The sequence below is a fragment of the Trichomycterus rosablanca genome, chromosome 26 (genome assembly GCF_030014385.1).
Source record: "Trichomycterus rosablanca isolate fTriRos1 chromosome 26, fTriRos1.hap1, whole genome shotgun sequence".
NCBI classification, from domain to species: domain Eukaryota; kingdom Metazoa; phylum Chordata; class Actinopteri; order Siluriformes; family Trichomycteridae; genus Trichomycterus; species Trichomycterus rosablanca.
The window spans coordinates 2,103,872-2,122,661 of record NC_086013.1 but is presented as its reverse complement, the minus strand read 5'-3'; the positions used below and the strand labels follow the sequence as shown (position 1 = coordinate 2,122,661).

At 38.0% G+C, this 18,790-nt stretch overlaps 1 protein-coding gene across 1 annotated transcript; it reads left to right on the top strand.

Moving 5' to 3' along the window:
• The first annotated feature begins 10,236 nt into the window (after positions 1-10,236).
• LOC134303458 (uncharacterized) lies at positions 10,237-12,785 on the top strand. Its single transcript, XM_062988881.1, has 5 exons — positions 10,237-10,365; positions 10,479-10,494; positions 11,482-11,673; positions 11,766-11,956; positions 12,581-12,785. Exons 2-5 carry the CDS (start codon positions 10,485-10,487, stop codon positions 12,737-12,739), a joined length of 552 nt encoding a protein of 183 aa, XP_062844951.1. The 5' UTR covers positions 10,237-10,365; positions 10,479-10,484; the 3' UTR covers positions 12,740-12,785.
• The last annotated feature ends 6,005 nt before the right edge of the window (positions 12,786-18,790 follow it).

The window sequence follows — 18,790 nt, the reverse complement described above, 5'->3', positions numbered from 1 at the left end:
ATGGAGGCATCAGCTGACCGGCTCACGTGTTCTGAGAGTCTGAATATGGTAATCTCATACGAGCGAGTGTCGAGTGTGAACGTGTGAGTGCGTGCTTAAATTCTGTACCTATATTTATTTATTTATAGTTTAATACCAGGGTAATTAGGTGGTATCAATACACACAGCGTATACTCAATATCTCTACACACCTCAGATATACACAGGGTTGGGCAGTAGAAGAATTCAGATATACAGAATTATTATTTGTATCCAGTCTGAGACAGGTTGGTAAATGCAGCATTTAGGATAGCTAAGAAAACCCAAATATCAAAGTGGCGAACCAACAAAACGTGGCTTAGGAAGGCGATGGGCCAACAGATCTTTGGAAAGGTGTTTTGATGATGATGATGATGATGGAGAACAGCGCTCGTAAACATCACCCAGTCCAAAACCTCCCATAGGTGTCCAGCTAAGCTAAAATCTAGTAACTGTGAAGGCTGAAGCATCTCATTTACGTCTAGTCTTGTGAAGACCACCGGGTCGATTCAGACAAAACCAGCAGCAACCAGCTCTCACCTTCTCGAGCGTTCGGACCTGTGCCATTATCTTGGCGTGTGCCACACATGCCGTGAGCCTAAAGCCAGCCGAGCAGTTTATGTGCCATTTGTACTCCAGTAATAAGTCTTTTTGAAGCAACTGGGCCTGCACATGCAGAAGCGCATGGTAGAATGATCATTGCTTAATTGTATCGTGTATCTGCTCTTATGTTCCTTCACTTTCTTGTCACTGAGCAGCTCTTTGTTCTATGTGTGTCCCAGGTGACGCAAAATTGGGACTCCCCTCGCCAATAACAGCGGAATAGTGCAATTTTTTAATATATCATAAATTATCATTCTTACAATTTTTAATGTTTTTTTTATAGAGTATTCAGCCTAAAATACCTTTCGCCCAACCCTGCTCACACACACACACATGTAAATGCAGTTCTTAACGGACAGTGACACGTTCAAGTGCCTCCTCGATTTAGCTACAGTCAAGATTCATAACACAAGGCAAGCTACAGCAAGAATCACACACACAGGTTAACACACTCCGCTCGGCTACTGTATATGATTTTTTACACTATGAAAAATAATTGTATTCCACCGTTTTTACACACTCAGCATGTTTCTCTTCTCTCAACTACACATCGTATCATGATGCTTATTCTAGGACTGGGTTTCTGCAGGAGTGCTTTATAAAGAAGAAAATCACAACACGGTTTTTTTACAGAAGGTTTTGTAGCATGGTCACACATTTCATCACTTTCTTTCTGATTTATACAGTATATGTAGCCCAAACTGCTTTTTTTCAATGTACTGGAATTCAACTACCTTGACTTTTTTAATAGACGTCATGTTAAATGTGTGAAAAGAAAGAAAACAACAGTTCTGGTGTGCTGTACTGATATCAGTGGCAAAATTCAACCTCTTCATGCCGCGAATGAGCCAAACACGCGTGGTTTATAACTCACTTTTGTAAACGGTACATTATAAAACACTGAAAACCATCCAACAGGGGTCAAACTGGATTTAATAACATTGAAACAGGCAGTGGAAGCTCAGCAGAAGATTGCTAGTTGAGCAAGAGATGTTAAGGATGCAGTTTGTAATTAAAATTGACCTTTTAATATGAGCATGTTTTTATTTTTATGTAATTTTTGGCTGTACATGCAGGTGGCAATACAACATGCAAGCAAGTAGTCAAACTCCTATGAGATCTAGGAGACAAATTGTACTTGATCCTGGCCTTGCTATCAGCCCGGTTTTTTATTTACCCTGCTGTTGCTCTAGCTGTTTTCGGTCTTTTCGGCCTGTATTAATCCACGTTCTGTTTTAAATATGACAGAAACAAACTTAGCCTCACAAAGCAAGAAGAATTGTCATGTTCTCCCGCCAGTCGAGAACACGCTTCTGGATTTCCAGGTCAGCGCTGCATCAGCTTTTTGCTCCACCGAAATCATCAGTCTTTTATAGCCTTACCAACGAGGGAGTGTGAGGGCTACAGCTTGGCTTCTGTGATATACTGTATGTTAAGCCAACCAGTACCTCAATTTGAACACCAGACTATGCACCAGTACACAGATTTTCGCAATTGAAGATGAGTATTAAGAATCAGCTTCTATGTACAAATTATTACCAAACAGGCAACAGAGGGCTGAAAATTACAAACTGCTCCTTTAATTGCTTCATTTGGAAGTCCTGAAATTAATGTATGTCCTTAATAAGAAGCCGCCACTCTGCCAGTGTATAAACTGCATTTGACATAACGTCCACAGACATCTCTGACCAGAGCCAGGCTTTAAGACCAGTTTTCTTCACCCCAAACCAGAAATAAGCCCTGCTGACTTTACACTTCACTTTACAGTCTTTATGTGGTGTTTGTATGTGTGCGAGACCATTTCTGTCTCTCATGTAGTCCGGTACTGAAAGTTCGTGCTCTTCTTGGCTCTTGCGCTGACGTGTGTCTAATTTGCTTCAGTTATTTTACTGCCTTATCGTCTGTATTAGCTCTCACACAAACCACGGCAGCTGTACAAAAAAAGCTTTGCATTCTAGAAATCCGACGAATCAGAGTTCTGGAGACAGAATTCTGGTTGTATTTTGTAGATTCTAGAATGTTACTGATTGATATTTGGTCCTTGATTTTAGAACATTTAGAATTGAGTTTCTATTTTTTTGTTTTAGAACGTTCTGAATTCATACTAATCAGACTGGAACCAAGTCAAAATCTCATGTGTTTGTGTTTTAGATTTTTTTTTTCTTCTCCCCCTTTTCTCCCTTTTTAGCGCGTCCAATTGCCCGATTGCGTCATGCTTGCTCTCCACCAATGCCGATCCCCGCTCTGATTGAGGGGAACAAAGCTAACCCACACCCCCTCCGACACGTGGGCAGCAGCTGTATGCATTTTGTCACCTACACTTTGACAAGTGCAGTGCAGCTCAGCATTGTGTATGGAGAGACACACCCTGAGAGCACTCTTTTCTCATCTCTGTGCAGGCGCCATCAATCAGCCAGCAGAGGTCATAATTGCACCATTCATGAGAGAGAGACCCCATCCGGCTTAGTCCCGCCCATATCTGAACAACAGGCCAATCGTTGTTTGTGTGGCCGCTCAGCCTTAGCCGGCAGGCAGAGCTGAGGTTCGATACGATGTACTCGAGATCCCAGCTCTGGTTCCAGCGCATGTTTTTACCGCTGCGCCACCTGAGCGACCCGTATTCTAGATTATTTAATTTAAAATAGTCAGCATTCCATTTGGATTCGTTTCCTAGAACATTCTACATCTGACGTCCAAACGTGGACACCTGACCATGAGTTTATGAAATTGCCCCCTTGTGGCTATAGCACCCTCCGATTTTTTTTAAAGACTTGGCAATGGGAGATGCTGAAAATTCTTAATATCAATAAATAACAGGGGTGTCCACATAGGTTGGGCCATTGTTTATATTTTCTGAATTGTGTTGCCAATATGATTTAAGATTCCATGATTTTGGAATTCTGATCATTCATTTGTATTAAAAATGTTCTAAAATCTGCTCAACAGAACACTCTAGATTTTGGTCACATTTGTTCAGATTTCAGGATTCAAGTCCTGAACAGCTGTGGTTTTGTTTGGAGTCTAAAGATTCTGTAGTCTGGTTGTGTGTAGAAATCTCTGGCCTTCGGTCTGTGGAGCAAAAAAATGTGTTGCCACGTGATGTAGAAATATGGCCAAGGCCGATGTATACTATACTAAATAAAAAACTTAAGAAAAGAAGGAAAGCTTTGGCTTTCTCAAAGCACCTGCCATTTGTTAGGAAAAAAGGGTTTGATATGTACAATCAGGGTACTGTTTATTAAGATATATCCCATTCATGTACAGCTGGTATTATGGAGAATTTAATGATGGTGTATAAAGAGAGGATTAATAGTGTCTGGGTGTACAGTAAGGGAAACAGTCGGGATGTAGGGGGGCGTACGGGAAAAATATACAACGGTTACGGTACAATTTCTGTTCGGTTCAGAAATTCCTTCATGATTCTTGCCTGTGATGTAGAAAATGTTGCTTTGTTTTTTGGAAAATATGAGAAGAAAAATTTCGTTCAAAACGTGTCCTGTGTCTCTTTTGTACCCACTTGTGCTGATGTGGTGAAGGAGATGTCTAAACACAGACTGATGCCCAGGGATGCCAGGATTCCTGACAGTAATGGAGAAATGGTGTGGGTGTATTCACTATATTCCAGTGTCAATACTCCTCAAGCCGAAAACACACACACACACACACACACACACACACACTTGTGTGTCCTTGTGCTTGAGAGAGGCTCCTGAGGACATCATGTGCAAACCCTAATTACTATTTTGCAGTGGCGAGAAAAACAAGCAGGCTTGCTTACACAGGCAGGCACACCTTGGTGCTGTGAACTGCATAAACCACTAAATAATTCCCCAAAATCTGCTGAAGCGATGACAGACTTAAAGCTACCAAATGTATTACACCCATAGTTTAATACAAGTGTGTTTATTCAATAATTCAAGCCCCTTTTGGAAGCAATTACAGCTGCAAGTCTTTATAGATACGTCTCAAGCTTAGCATGTTTATCCCATTCTTAATGACAGGGCCTCTCAAGATAAATCAGATTTAATGGCGAGTGTCAATTGACATCTTTGGTTATCTTTACATACAATTTATTTTATATAATTTATTTATACACATAAGGTAGGAGAGGTGACCACATACTAAATACACATAGTAAATAAGAGCTTGTATGTCATAGAAATCCTAAAACTGCCCTGACATGCTGGACATACTGATTACAATTATGTGACAGGTTTTGAATTGTACTGTATCCTGTATCCGTCTATCACTGAGCTTTTACATGCAGCCAAAACTTGAGATTATTCACCTAGAAACAGTGTTTTATTTGCATCAATGAATCTAATGGAACTTACCAGTGCAGCTGTGTTTGTAATTGTAATTTGGCTCATTTCAAGTCATGTATATATTGGTTATCTGCAGTACAAGCCACAGAGAATGTAAAATAAGCTCTCAGCTCCATCTTATGGAGCTCACTAGAATTACAGGAGTGGTAAAGTTCGTTTTACTACATGTGGGATTTTACCCCACTGTAATCATGTAAATGGATTAAATGTATCTGGTAATATCTTCCACCCTAATGCATTAAATACTAGACACATGGGTCAAGAGCTTCAGTTAATGTCCATGTAATGTACCGTAATTTACTTTTGGCTGTAGAATGGTTGTTAATGCCAGATAGACTGGTTTTGGTTTTGGGTTTCTGCCCAGTATAAGTATGGTGTTTTTTATATTAAACTTGAGACCACAAGGTTTGTTTATTGACCTTTCCAAACAGCGCCAGAGTCACACACTTCTATTGTCATAAGATTAAAAGTAACTGCAACACATACTGTCTAAATAATAAAAAAAAATCCAACTAATACAACTACTACTACTACTATTACTACTACTATTACTACTTATAATAATAACAATAGCAGTAATAATAATAATAGTAATAATAATAATAACAATAGCAGTAATAATAATAATAATAACAACAATAATAATAGCAGTAATAATAATAATAATAATAATAACAATAGCAGTAATAATAATAATAACAACAATAATAATAGCAGTGATAATAATAATAGTAATAATAATAATAACAATAGCAATAATAATAATAACAACAATAGCAGTAATAATAATAATAATAATACTAATAGTAATAGTAATAATAGTAATAATAATAATAATAATAGTAATAATAATCATAACAACAATATCAGTAATAATAATAATAATAATAATAATAATAATAATAGCTGTAATGATAATAATTAAGTTTATAAGTTAATTAAGTTATATCAGAATAACTTCGCATCTTATGATGCTGTCACGTGGAGTCGGTTTTATGGGAAAAATGAGTTTCCTACCAGAAAACACCACATTTACTCTCTCTGAACTCGGACACATCAACATTTTTGATGCAACCACCAGCTATAACTGACAGTTAATGTTTTTCTGCAAACACATTCATTATTAGGTATATTATTAACGTATATTATAATGTGTAATATTAAATATTTGTTTAAAGCAGTGGGCCACACGACATTAAAAGACTCGACAGCCTTCAAGTTTTATTTTAAACTTTCCACACAAACCCTCAGAGACCAAAGATCACAGGAAGGATCCATCAGCCTCGCTTTGTCGTCACCACGGTGGGCGTGGTGAGTAAAAACGATAGTAAACCTGAGAGAACTGTAAGTAAAGTCCTAGTAGGTATTATTATAAGGTTTTTAGGGAACTTACCAGACTACAGAATCTGTTTTAACATTTGGGGAAGCTGTATCGGTAAGTTTCGGTTTTGATCGCATATAAACGATTTTAATGGCTATTTGTTTTTAAATTACTTATTGTTAATAAACCATCATGTTGATCTTTTTACTAGAACGAATATGCTTAAAATAAAAAAGAACGAAAGTAAGTAAAAACTAGTTTTACATTTTCATTTTTAAATCCACATTAAGCTGATATATTAGGGTCTCATAACTCATAATTTATATTTTATTTTATTTGTATTTTTGGATGTGTCTGTTATTTTTTGCTTTAATATTACATTCCCTTTTGTTTAGTGGGTTTTGTTAGTTAATACTTTTAGTAGATCTGGGGTTCTCAGCTGATTTTTTTTTTATGAAACTGATTTAATCGATCATTCTGTCATTCTGTGATAAAGCATTTAAGTATTTTTTTGTATTTATACTGGGAACCTTGGTGGCACAATAGGTATTGTGGATGCCACACAGGTTGAGGGACACCACTGGTCACTGTCTGTCATTGTCACATCCAGACCCACCGTGACTCGGTTCAGGATGAAGTAGTCACTGATGATAAAGTAACAATGAATTAAAAAGCTAATGTTCTAGCCTTTCATAACCTATTTTACTTATTGACAAGGTTCTTTCTACATGTAATAAAGAGGTCAGGGTTGCAGTGGATTCAGTTACACAAAGCAAGAACCCACCATAAACAGTGCACCAGTTCACACACTTAAACATTTACTTACTCACACCCAGAGTAGTCGGTCCACTTTGTGTATGTTTCTGGGAAACAGGAGGAAACCAAAGTACCTGGGAAAAACCCTCCTTACAGACAGTGACCAGGCAAAGATCAAACTCCAGGTCTTCAGGACCCATGTTGCTGTGTGTGACACCCACTTTACCAGCTGTACCACTGTTATTATAATTATTTACTTTATTAAACCATTCTGGAATATAATAAGCCTACACTGTACTTATATATTTATTTGTTTCCCTAAAACAGTTAAATGCTTTGAAATAAATCATGAAAAAGTCAAACAACCATGTGAACAGTTTAAACAAAAACTTAATAAAATGAAGAAATCAATGAGGATTGTAACTTCAGAGAAAGAAAGTAAAGTCATTCTGCTTTACTGCCCAGTTGTGTCACAGGCTGAAGGTGACATTCAATCTGCACTGCAACTATTGGAACGTTCCTCTGGTATGATTTATACTTTTGATCATTCTCATCTATTTCAGTGTGTTCTTGTTCTGAACATTCTGATCGTTCTATAATTGTTGTTTACAGATAAACATGCAGCCATAATAGTGCTCCATCACACGTTTGACCCAGACTACTTTGTACCAGACAGCAGAAGGGCTGTACAGAGAGATAACACAATTGTCGTTGACTGTCTGTTCCATGAAGATCAGGGATTGCTGCAGTGTGCAAGGAACGAGGATGCTGTAAAGAAGGTTGCAGACTGGTTCAGTGATGTGGTGCGTATCTTAATCAAAGAGCTTTAAAGTGAAACGCTTACATTTGGTTATTTTCATTTGTAGAAAGTACTGTGTGCAAGGGGGAATGTCTATATGTCATAACAGTCTTAGGATTTACTGTTAATGGTCTGTGATTGCAAGGTTGTCACAATGTAAGTCAAATTATAAATACAGCTAAAGACATAATTTCCTGTTGAACATTAATTATAACAGTAATTAGAAGCTAATTAGTATTTATGTCCTGTAATAGTTTAAAAGATTGGTTTGGTGTGATAGTATACTAGCAAAAAGCTGCAATGCTGGCTGTCATGTGGTAATTTTACCTAATCAGTGTTACAGCATAAACTGAGTATAAATCAGATGAAAATCAATGAGGGATATAAAATTTTGCTTCCTCTCCGTCTTATACAGACAGAATTGGTAAACTGGTTCAGTTCAAAATGTTTGGTTTAGAAGTTAACTGGCATTACACCGTTTAGTTTTTTTTTTTTATCAGCCCAAGTTCCCATAAAACTACTCTGTGTTATAAACATGGGGTTCATATTAATAGCATCATCTATCTCATACTGATATATTTATTATGTTTATTATACTCCACAGAAAAACAGACGATGTTAGCAGACAGAGAAATGAACCTCGAACAGCAAGGAAATGTAATACATCCACCACCTTCCATCAACACACTCTTAGTGTTTTTTGTGATATATGTGGTTGTCCAGGGTGTGTCGGCCTTTCTTTGGGATAAAGTGGTGATAAAACAGACAATTAATAAATGAATAAAACTATGTTGATACTCTTGTTCATGTTCCTATAAAGTTTAATGAAGCAGCACATTTTTGTCTGTGAAGCTTATTTCTACACATAGCTTAGATTTGCATGAACTTTTACTTTGGGTTCATTGTTGGTTCATTTTTGTATTTGATGTGTTACATATTTTTTAAATACTGTATGTGTGAAGCAGCAATATATGCAGTGTTGTATTTTATACCATTGTATTTTTATTAGTCAAGTCAAGTTTATTTGTGTATAGCACTTTTTACAATGGACATTGTCTCAAAGCAACTTTGCAGAATTCCCATCCCATCTAGCAGGAGCAGAATTGTTGGCACAGCGGTCTCGACTTGCAGTCTTTAACCTTGAGAGGGTGAACAGGTTTCCATTAGAACCACCTCGGGGTAAAACAATAGAAGATGTAGTTACAATGTGAAATCATTCAGAGTAAAATGTCAGTATTACAGAGAGTAGCTTTAGACTCCGGCACCCCAAATTATTACAGCGTAACTAAAAGGGAGAGCGAGCAGGTAACAAGGTCATGAACCCCCAAGCTCTGCGCCTTTGTCTATATTTTTTTTTGAAAAGACTAATCAAAAGCCTGAGTAAATAAATATGTTTTTAATCTAGACTTGAACATCGAGACGTGTCCGAGTCCCTTTCCTGTTCTGACAAAGAATAATAAAAGAGCAGATGATTATCAATGCTAATAGCATTTATAATAGCATTGTTGTTTACCCTATTCATTATACATTCCATATTGCTAATGTGCATGCTAAGCTTTTACATACAGAAAATATTTCATATACTGTATTAAATGTTTACTTTTTCCTTTACAAAGTTTGTATTTGTGTGATTATTATTCAAAAAATTATTTTCAGCATCCAGGTGGTGCAGAGGGATATTGTGCTAGCACACCAGTGCTGGGAGTCTGAATCTCAGCTCTGCTAATTGGCAAGTGCCTTTAGCAGACAAAATTGGCCACTAGTCTGCTGGGTGGGAAAAGACCGGACTAAAAATGGGGTGGGGTCTTGTAATGCTGTGTAAAGACCGTGGTTGCCCAGGGTGCCTTTACAGAAGTGGAGGAGTGCAAAGATCAGGGCGTGGCTCTCACCGACAAAACCGACCTTACGAGCAAATCCACCCAAGTATGGCAGAATAAGATGGGATTGGTGGACTGCGCACGTGTCAGAGGGAAGGTGTGCCCGGTGAATGTACAACCTCTTTAAACAACACCGGGGTCCCCAGCAGTGGAAGATGGATTTGATAGGCTAGATTTGGAGAAAAGAGGGGGAAAATACTTTGAAAAAAATGATATATATATTGGAATCGAGTTTTCTTGTGTCTTGTATCTATTAGTGGACACCAGTAAAAAAGCTACAATTGACAGCTAATGTTTTTCTCTAAAAGCACATTAATGATTAACTAGCTAAACAATTATGTACAGCTCCAGCTAACAGTTCTGAAGATATCTGTTAAAAGCAGTCCTTCCTCAGAGACCCACCGCCCAAAGATCACATGAAGGCACCATCAGCGTCGCTGGTTCTCTGTTTACTGACGTCATCGGTGGGCGTGGTGAGTAAAAACGAAAGTAAACCTGAGAGAACTGTGAGGGTTTTTATTGCGATCTGTTTAATTCATCAATAATAATTCAACAATTTACCACAACTATACAAAGTAAAGTCCTAGTAGGTATTATTATAAGGTTTTTAAGGTTTTAAACTACCAGACTACAGAATCTGTTTTAACATTTGGGGAAGCTGCATCGGTAAGTTTCAGTTTGAATCTCATAAAAAATATCAGAAGTCATGCAGATTATAATGTTTATTTGTTTTTAAATGACTTTATTGTTAATTAACCATCATGTTGATCTTTTACTAGGAAAAAATGAAGAAAAGTAAGTAAAAACTAGTTTTACATTTACATTTTTAAATCCAGAGCCACATTAAACTGATATATTAGGGTCTCATAACTCATAATTTATATTTTATTTTATTTGTATTTTTAAATGTGTCTGTTCTTTATTGCTTTGTTAGTTATTATTTGTAATAGATCTGGGGCTCTTGTGTTCGGGTCTCAGCTTTGCTATTTTTTTTTTTTTATGAAACTGATTTCATCTATCATTCTGTGATAAAGCATTTAAGTAATTATTAAGTAATTGTTAAGTAATTTAAGTAATTGTATTTATACTGGGAACCTTGGTGGCACAATAGGTATTGTGGATGCCACACAGGTCGAAGGTCACCACTGGTCACTGTCTGTACTTTAATTTCTTTTCAGAGTCAGATGAGCTAAGTAAACCAGAGTGTGTGTTTCCCTGGGATGAAATGTGTCCTGTTCAGGGTGTGTCCTGTGCTGTGTTGTGCTTAGTGTTCCCCTGTCACATCCAGACCCACCGTGACTCGGTTCAGAATGAAGTAGTTACTGATGATAAAGTAACAATGAATTATAAAGCTAATGTTCTAGTTTTTTATGACTTACTTTACTTATTGACCAATTTATTTCTACATGTAATAAAGAGGTCAGGGTTGCAGTGGGTTTCAGTGGGTTGCAGTGGATTCAGTTACACAAAGCAGGAACCCAACATAAACAGTGCACCAGTTCACACACTTAAACATTTACTTACTCACACCTTGAGTAGTCGGTCCACTTTGTGTATGTTACTGGGGAAAAGGAGGAAACCAAAGTACCTGGGAAAAACCCTCCTTACAGACAGTGACCAGGCAAAGATTAAACTCCAGGTCTTCAGGACCCATGTTGCTGTGTGACACCCACTTTACCAGCTGTGCCACTGTTATTATAATTATTTACTTTATTAAACCATTCTGGAATATAATAAGCCTATACTGTACTGTATATGTATTTATTTGTGTCCCTAAAACAGTTAAATGCTTTGAAATAAATAATGAAAAAGTGAAACAACCAAGTGAACAGTTTAAACAAAAACTTAATAAAATGAGGAAATCAATGAGGATTGTAACTTCAGAGAAAGAAAGTGAAGTCATTCTGCTTTACTGTCCCATTGTGTCACGGGCTGGAACTGACATTGAATCTGCACTGCAACTATTGAAACCTGGTATGATTTATACTTTTGATACATGCATTCGTATCTATTTCAGTGTGTGTTTGTTCTGAACATTCTGATCATTCTATAATTGTTGTTTACAGATAAACATGCAGCCATAATAGTGCTCCATCACACGTTTGATCCAGACTGCTCTGTACCAGAAAGCAGAAGGGCTGTACAGAGAGATAACACAGTTGTCGTTGACTGTGTGTTCCATGAAGATCAGGGATTGCTGCAGTGCGCGAGGAACGAGGATGCTGTAAGCACAGTTGCAGTCTGGCTCCATGATGTGGTGTGTATCTTAATCAAAGAGCTTTGAAGTAAAATGCTCACATTTATCCATTATTTTCCTTAAAACATTCACTTATAAGGGGCATGTCTATATAATAAAATAATAACTATATGACATAACAGCCTTAAGACACTTAACTGTCTTATTGTGAGTTTTCTGAAAATATGACAAAAATACTGCGAGTCAAATAATGCCTACAGCAATGTCCGAAAGTATTTAAAATACTCTTTACCTTTAAGTATTGTGTGCATTTATTAGTGCCACTGCTTTAATACCTTTACACAAACATTGGGGAAGTTTAATAACCTTTAACATTTATGATTAAAATGGATTTCTTCTAGCATTTGATACTGTTTATTTAATTAATCATGGTAAATAAATCCATGTAACACAATAGTAGTTATGGTAATATGAAAGGGTGTCACACATTTTCTGTTATTGTGGCATATTTTTTAAAACACCCACAATAAACAAATCTCTACCTCATCAGTGTGGCAGCAAAAAACACAGTCTAGTTTCTAAAGTAGCCTTAGATAACTGTTCCTATAAAACTACTCCCATAAATATTTCATATTAAAAGCATCATCTACCTCAAACTGACATTTACTACGCTTTACTCCACAGAAAATAGCTGACAAAGGCAAGAAAGACAAAAAAGGCAAGAACGAGGAGAAAGACAAGAAAGAGAAGAAAGAGAAGAAAGAGAAGAAAGACACGAAAGAGAAGAAAGACAAGAAAGAGAAGAAAGACAAGAAAGACGAAGATAGCACTGCTACACATTAAGTTTAAAATGTTTGTATTGTTGCAGTAAAATGTATTTGTCATGGCAGTGGTGGGAATTTAATACTTTTTGCAACTATTCTTTTTGTGTTACTAAATGATTTAATGTTGTTCTTGATTAAAAAAGTAAAAAGGTTGCACTTTTGACTTAGCATGCGCATTATATCTTACACATTTTTTTTGCATATGTTTTGCAAATTATTATCAATGTTAATTGCATTTACAGTGCCTAGCAAAAGTATTCGGCCCCCTTGAACTTTTCAAACTTTTGCCACATTTCAGGCTTCAAACATAACGATATGAAATTGTAATTTTTTGTGAAGAATCAACAACAAGTGCGACACAATCGTGAAGTGGAACGAAATTTATTGGATATTTTGAACTTTTTTTAGAAATAAAAAACTGAAAAGTGGGGCGTGCAATATTATTCGGCCCCTTTACTTTCAGTGCAGCAAACTCACTCCAGAAGTTCAGTGAGGATCTCTGAATGATCCAATGTTGACCTAAATGACTGATGGTGATAAATAGAATCCACCTGTGTGTAATCAAGTCTCCGTATAAATGCACCTGCTCTGTGATAGTCTCAGAGTTCTGTTTAAAGCGCAGAGAGCATCATGAAGACCAAGGAACACACCAGGCAGGTCCGAGATACTGTTGTGGAGAAGTTTAAAGCCGGATTTGGATACAAAAAGATTTCCCAAGCTTTAAACATCTCAAGGAGCACTGTGCAAGCGATCATATTGAAATGGAAGGAGTATCAAGACCCGGCCGTCCCTCTAAACTTTCAGCTCAAACAAGGAGAAGACTGATCAGAGATGCAGCCAAGAGGCCCATGATCACTCTGAATGAACTGCAGAGATCTACAGCTGAGGTGGGAGAATCTGTCCATAGGACAACAATCAGTCGTACACTGCACAAATCTGGCCTTTATGGAAGAGTGGCAAGAAGAAAGCCATTTCTCAAAGATATCCATAAAAAGTCTCGTTTAAAGTTTGCCACAAGCCACCTGGGAGACACACCAAACATGTGGAAGAAGGTGCTCTGGTCAGATGAAACCAAAATCGAACTTTTTGGCCACAATGCAAAACGTTATGTTTGGCGTAAAAGCAACACAGCTCATCACCCTGAACACACCATCCCCACTGTCAAACATGGTGGTGGCAGCATCATGGTTTGGGCCTGCTTTTCTTCAGCAGGGACAGGGAAGATGGTTAAAATTGATGGGAAGATGGATGGAGCCAAATACAGGACCATTCTGGAAGAAAACCTGTTGGAGTCTGCAAAAGACCTGAGACTGGGACGGAGATTTATCTTCCAACAAGACGATGATCCAAAACATAAAGCAAAATCTACAATGGAATGGTTCACAAATAAACGTATCCAGGTGTTAGAATGGCCAAGTCAAAGTCCAGACCTGAATCCCATCGAGAATCTGTGGAAAGAGCTGAAAACTGCTGTTCACAAACGCTCTCCATCCAACCTCACTGAGCTCGAGCTGTTTTGCAAGGAAGAATGGGCAAAAATTTCAGTCTCTCGATGTGCAAAACTGATAGAGACATACCCCAAGCGACTTGCAGCTGTAATCGCAGCAAAAGGTGGCGCTACAAAGTATTAACGCAAGGGGGCCGAATAATATTGCACGCCCCACTTTTCAGTTTTTTATTTCTAAAAAAAGTTTTAAAAGTTTAAAATATCCAATAAATTTCGTTCCACTCCACGATTGTGTCCCACTTGTTGTTGATTCTTCACAAAAAATTACAATTTCATATCGTTATGTTTGAAGCCTGAAATGTGGCAAAAGGTTGAAAAGTTCAAGGGGGCCGAATACTTTTGCTAGGCACTGTATATTAGCATTGTTGTTTCCTTTTTATTCCAGTGGTAGTTCTAGACCATGTGAGGTGAGGGGGGGGGGGGCAGAGGCTCTGTTAGATGTTAGAGGGGCCAATTACTTAATAAAATGTGGGTTACTTTGGTGTGCAGCTTTGTCGCCATGTTCGCAAGTTTGCAATTGGGGGGGCGTGGGGGGAGGCAAGCTGGTTGTCACAGGGGCACTGGCCCCCGCTACATAACCCTCCCCTCCCAGAACCGCCACTGCTTTATTCATTCTATGCCCTGCTGTGTTAACAATATGCTGGCTAAGCTTTAATACATATAAATATTTGCACTGTGTTAAAATGTTTACTGTTAAATTTTTTTTTACAAATCCAGTTTGTATCTGTGTCATTAAAAACTTAATTTTAGGTCTGTAGCACCAAACATATGCATATGTTTTTACAATACTTTTTTAGATTTATGCTTAAACCTTGTCTTTTTATAATAACTTATAATAATAAAGTAAAGGTAATGGAGTGGCCATAAACAAAGCTCTCAATTGCACCAGTTCTGTCAGAAGGATTAGGCCGAAATTCCAGCAACTTATTGTGAGAAGCATTTGAAGGCTACCTGAAATGTTTGACCCAAGTTAAAATAATTTAACGGCATTGTTACCAAATATGAACTACATGTATTTAAATATTAGAGCTTGTATGAATGGCTAAGGTGTAAGTAAACTTGTCACCTCAACTGTATATGCTTGAAATAAACCAAACATTGCTGCTTACAAAGATATTGTGTCTCAATATTGTGTCATATAATGGAAACAGAAGAAGCTATTATAGTACAGAACTGTGTAGTTGCTTAGACCTAATGTTTTAGGATTCTCTGCTAGTGATTGTAAAGGTTATGAGTTTATAAATCCTATGACAGTTAGAGACAGTTTCAGTTCTCTAAACGAAATGTCTTAAGTTTTGTTTTACATTTGGCTTAATTTTTTATGAGGATAAAAATAAAAAAAAGAATGGAAAGTTTTTTGTCTGTTAGAGAGGAATTGGTGCCAAATTGAAATTCAATTACGATGCTGGAAAATGCGAAATGTAATACACACAGCATTGCTTTTCCATAGTGACATGCAGAATATGTGCCAAAATGAAAAGTAAAAAATGCATTACACTGATTTAACGACGTTCGATCTCTTAACAGAATAAAAACAATTGATGTGGGTTTGCATAAAAAAAATGCTGAATTAGTGGCAGAATTGAATACAGATCAGCTTAAAGTGCAATCAACATGTGGCAACAGAACCCTCCAAGGGGTGTTTGAACCCTGCATAGGGGAAAAAAACAGCCTCAGAACACAACCTGTTTTAGCTGATAACCTGTTAGTGTGGGGCTGCCCCGTTATGGGTCAAACTGGGCCGCCACTGGTTGCTCAGTGGGTAGCACTGTCGCCTCACAGCAATATGGTTTCCTACTGGAACTCCGGTTTCCTCCCACAGTCCAAAGACGTGCAAGTGAGGTAAACTGGAGATACTAAATTATCCATGACTGTGTTTGATATTAAAGTTGTGAACTGATGAATCTTGTGTAAGCTGTAACCTGTCCTGTCATGAATGTATTCAAAGTGTGTGAAACTAAATCCTATGTTAAAATCATTATAAATAAATAAATAACCATGGGTAAAGTGCCAGTGTATCTCAGGGCGACACAGACACACTAATTAATCCACCTTCTGCATGTTTTGAGCGGTTAAAAAAAATACATAAAACAAATCTATGCGGACACGGGAAAAACACGCAAAGCTCCTCACACTCAGTGATCTGAAGCAGGGTTCAAACCCAAGACCTACGTGCACCACCCACCCTGCCTGCAGCGAAACGTGTCGCCGATCATTTATTACATGATGATTTTTTTCGCACTAGGCGTCACCCACTGGAATATTACGCAGGTGTTACTTTTGGTGTGACGACAGCTCGCTTTAATCCTGCTACAGGTTCGGCAGGCAGGATTTTTTAACTGAACTTAAACAACTTATAGGTGCAGCAGCTTTACTTCAGATAATCGTTTAAAATTTCACCTGTATCGATCGCTCGAGTTATGTTAGAGAATAGGAAAGACAAATCGCAATTTTAATACAATTAATTGTTATTGCTTTATTCGCAAAGAAAACAGATGCAAACGCAAGAATATTTTGTAAAATCTTTTTTAGTTAATCTGGTGGAACGTTCAGCTAAATAAGATATTTTAATTTTGGAATTTGGACAACAACTGACATGTCAGGGACTGGTGGTAATCCTGAATAAGGGGTAAGTGTGTCGTCGGTGAACGTTGTATAGCTACTGGTTTGCTAATATACTTTTTTCTATATAACACACTGGAATATATGTACAGTGTATCACAAAAGTGAGTACACCCCTCACATTTCTGCAAATATTTCATTATATCTTTTCATGGGACAACACTATAGACATGAAACTTGGATATAACTTAGAGTAGTCAGTGTACAACTTGTATAGCAGTGTAGATTTACTGTCTTCTGAAAATAACTCAACACACAGCCATTAATGTCTAAATGGCTGGCAACATAAGTGAGTACACCCCACAGTGAACATGTCCAAATTGTGCCCAAAGTGTCAATATTTTGTGTGACCACCATTATTATCCAGCACTGCCTTAACCCTCCTGGGCATGGAATTCACCAGAGCTGCACAGGTTGCTACTGGAATCCTCTTCCACTCCTCCATGATGACATCACGGAGCTGGTGGATGTTAGACACCTTGAACTCCTCCACCTTCCACTTGAGGATGCGCCACAGGTGCTCAATTGGGTTTAGTCCATCACCTTTACCTTCAGCTTCCTCAGCAAGGCAGTTGTCATCTTGGAGGTTGTGTTTGGGGTCGTTATCTTGTTGGAAAACTGCCATGAGGCCCAGTTTTCGAAGGGAGGGGATCATGCTCTGTTTCAGAATGTCACAGTACATGTTGAAATTCATGTTTCCCTCAATGAACTGCAGCTCCCCAGTGCCAGCAACACTCATGCAGCCCAAGACCATGATGCTACCACCACCATGCTTGACTGTAGGCAAGATACAGTTGTCTTGGTACTTCTCACCAGGGCGCCGCCACACATGCTGGACACCATCTGAGCCAAACAAGTTTATCTTGGTCTCGTCAGACCACAGGGCATTCCAGTAATCCATGTTCTTGGACTGCTTGTTTTCAGCAAACTGTTTGCTGGCTTTCTTGTTCGTCAGCTTCCTTTTGGGATGACGACCATGCAGACTGAGTTGATGCAGTGTGCGGCGTATGGTCTGAGCACTGACAGGCTGACCTCCCACGTCTTCAACCTCTGCAGCAATGCTGGCAGCACTCATGTGTCTATTTTTTAAAGCCAACCTCTGGATATGACGCCGAACACGTGGACTCAACTTCTTTGGTCGACCCTGGCGAAGCCTGTTCCGAGTGGAACCTGTCCTGGAAAACCGCTGTATGACCTTGGCCACCATGCTGTAGCTCAGTTTCAGGGTGTTAGCAATCTTCTTATAGCCCAGGCCATCTTTGTGGAGAGCAACAATTCTATTTCTCACATCCTCAGAGAGTTCTTTGCCATGAGGTGCCATGTTGAATATCCAGTGGCCAGTATGAGAGAATTGTACCCAAAACACCAAATTTAACAGCCCTGCTCCCCATTTACACCTGGGACCTTGACACATGACACCAGGGAGGGACAACGACACATTTGGGCACAATTTGGACATGTTCACTGTGGGGTGTACTCACTTATGTTGCCAGCTATTTAGACATTAATGGCTGTGTGTTGAGTTATTTTCAGAAGACAGTAAATCTACACTGCTATATAAGCTGTACACTGACTACTCTAAGTTATATCCAAGTTTCATGTCTATAGTGTTGTCCCATGAAAAGATATAATGAAATATTTGCAAAAATGTGAGGGGTGTACTTACTTTTGTGATACACTGTATATGTGTGTTTTATATTTATATGTACTGTATTATATAGGTGTTACATAATAAACGTTAACATATGTGCTCATTTTAATGCCATCTTAAAGTTATTTGGCATACATGCATTGCCATATTTTTAGAGATGAATTTAGGTCAAGTATTTATTTCATTCCTCTCTGTTTTTACTTTGGTCATTTGTTGTTGATAAATATGGTAATTGTTACTGCCTATATCATTTTACTACTGATATTTTTTCTGATGTTGTGGTCTTCTTC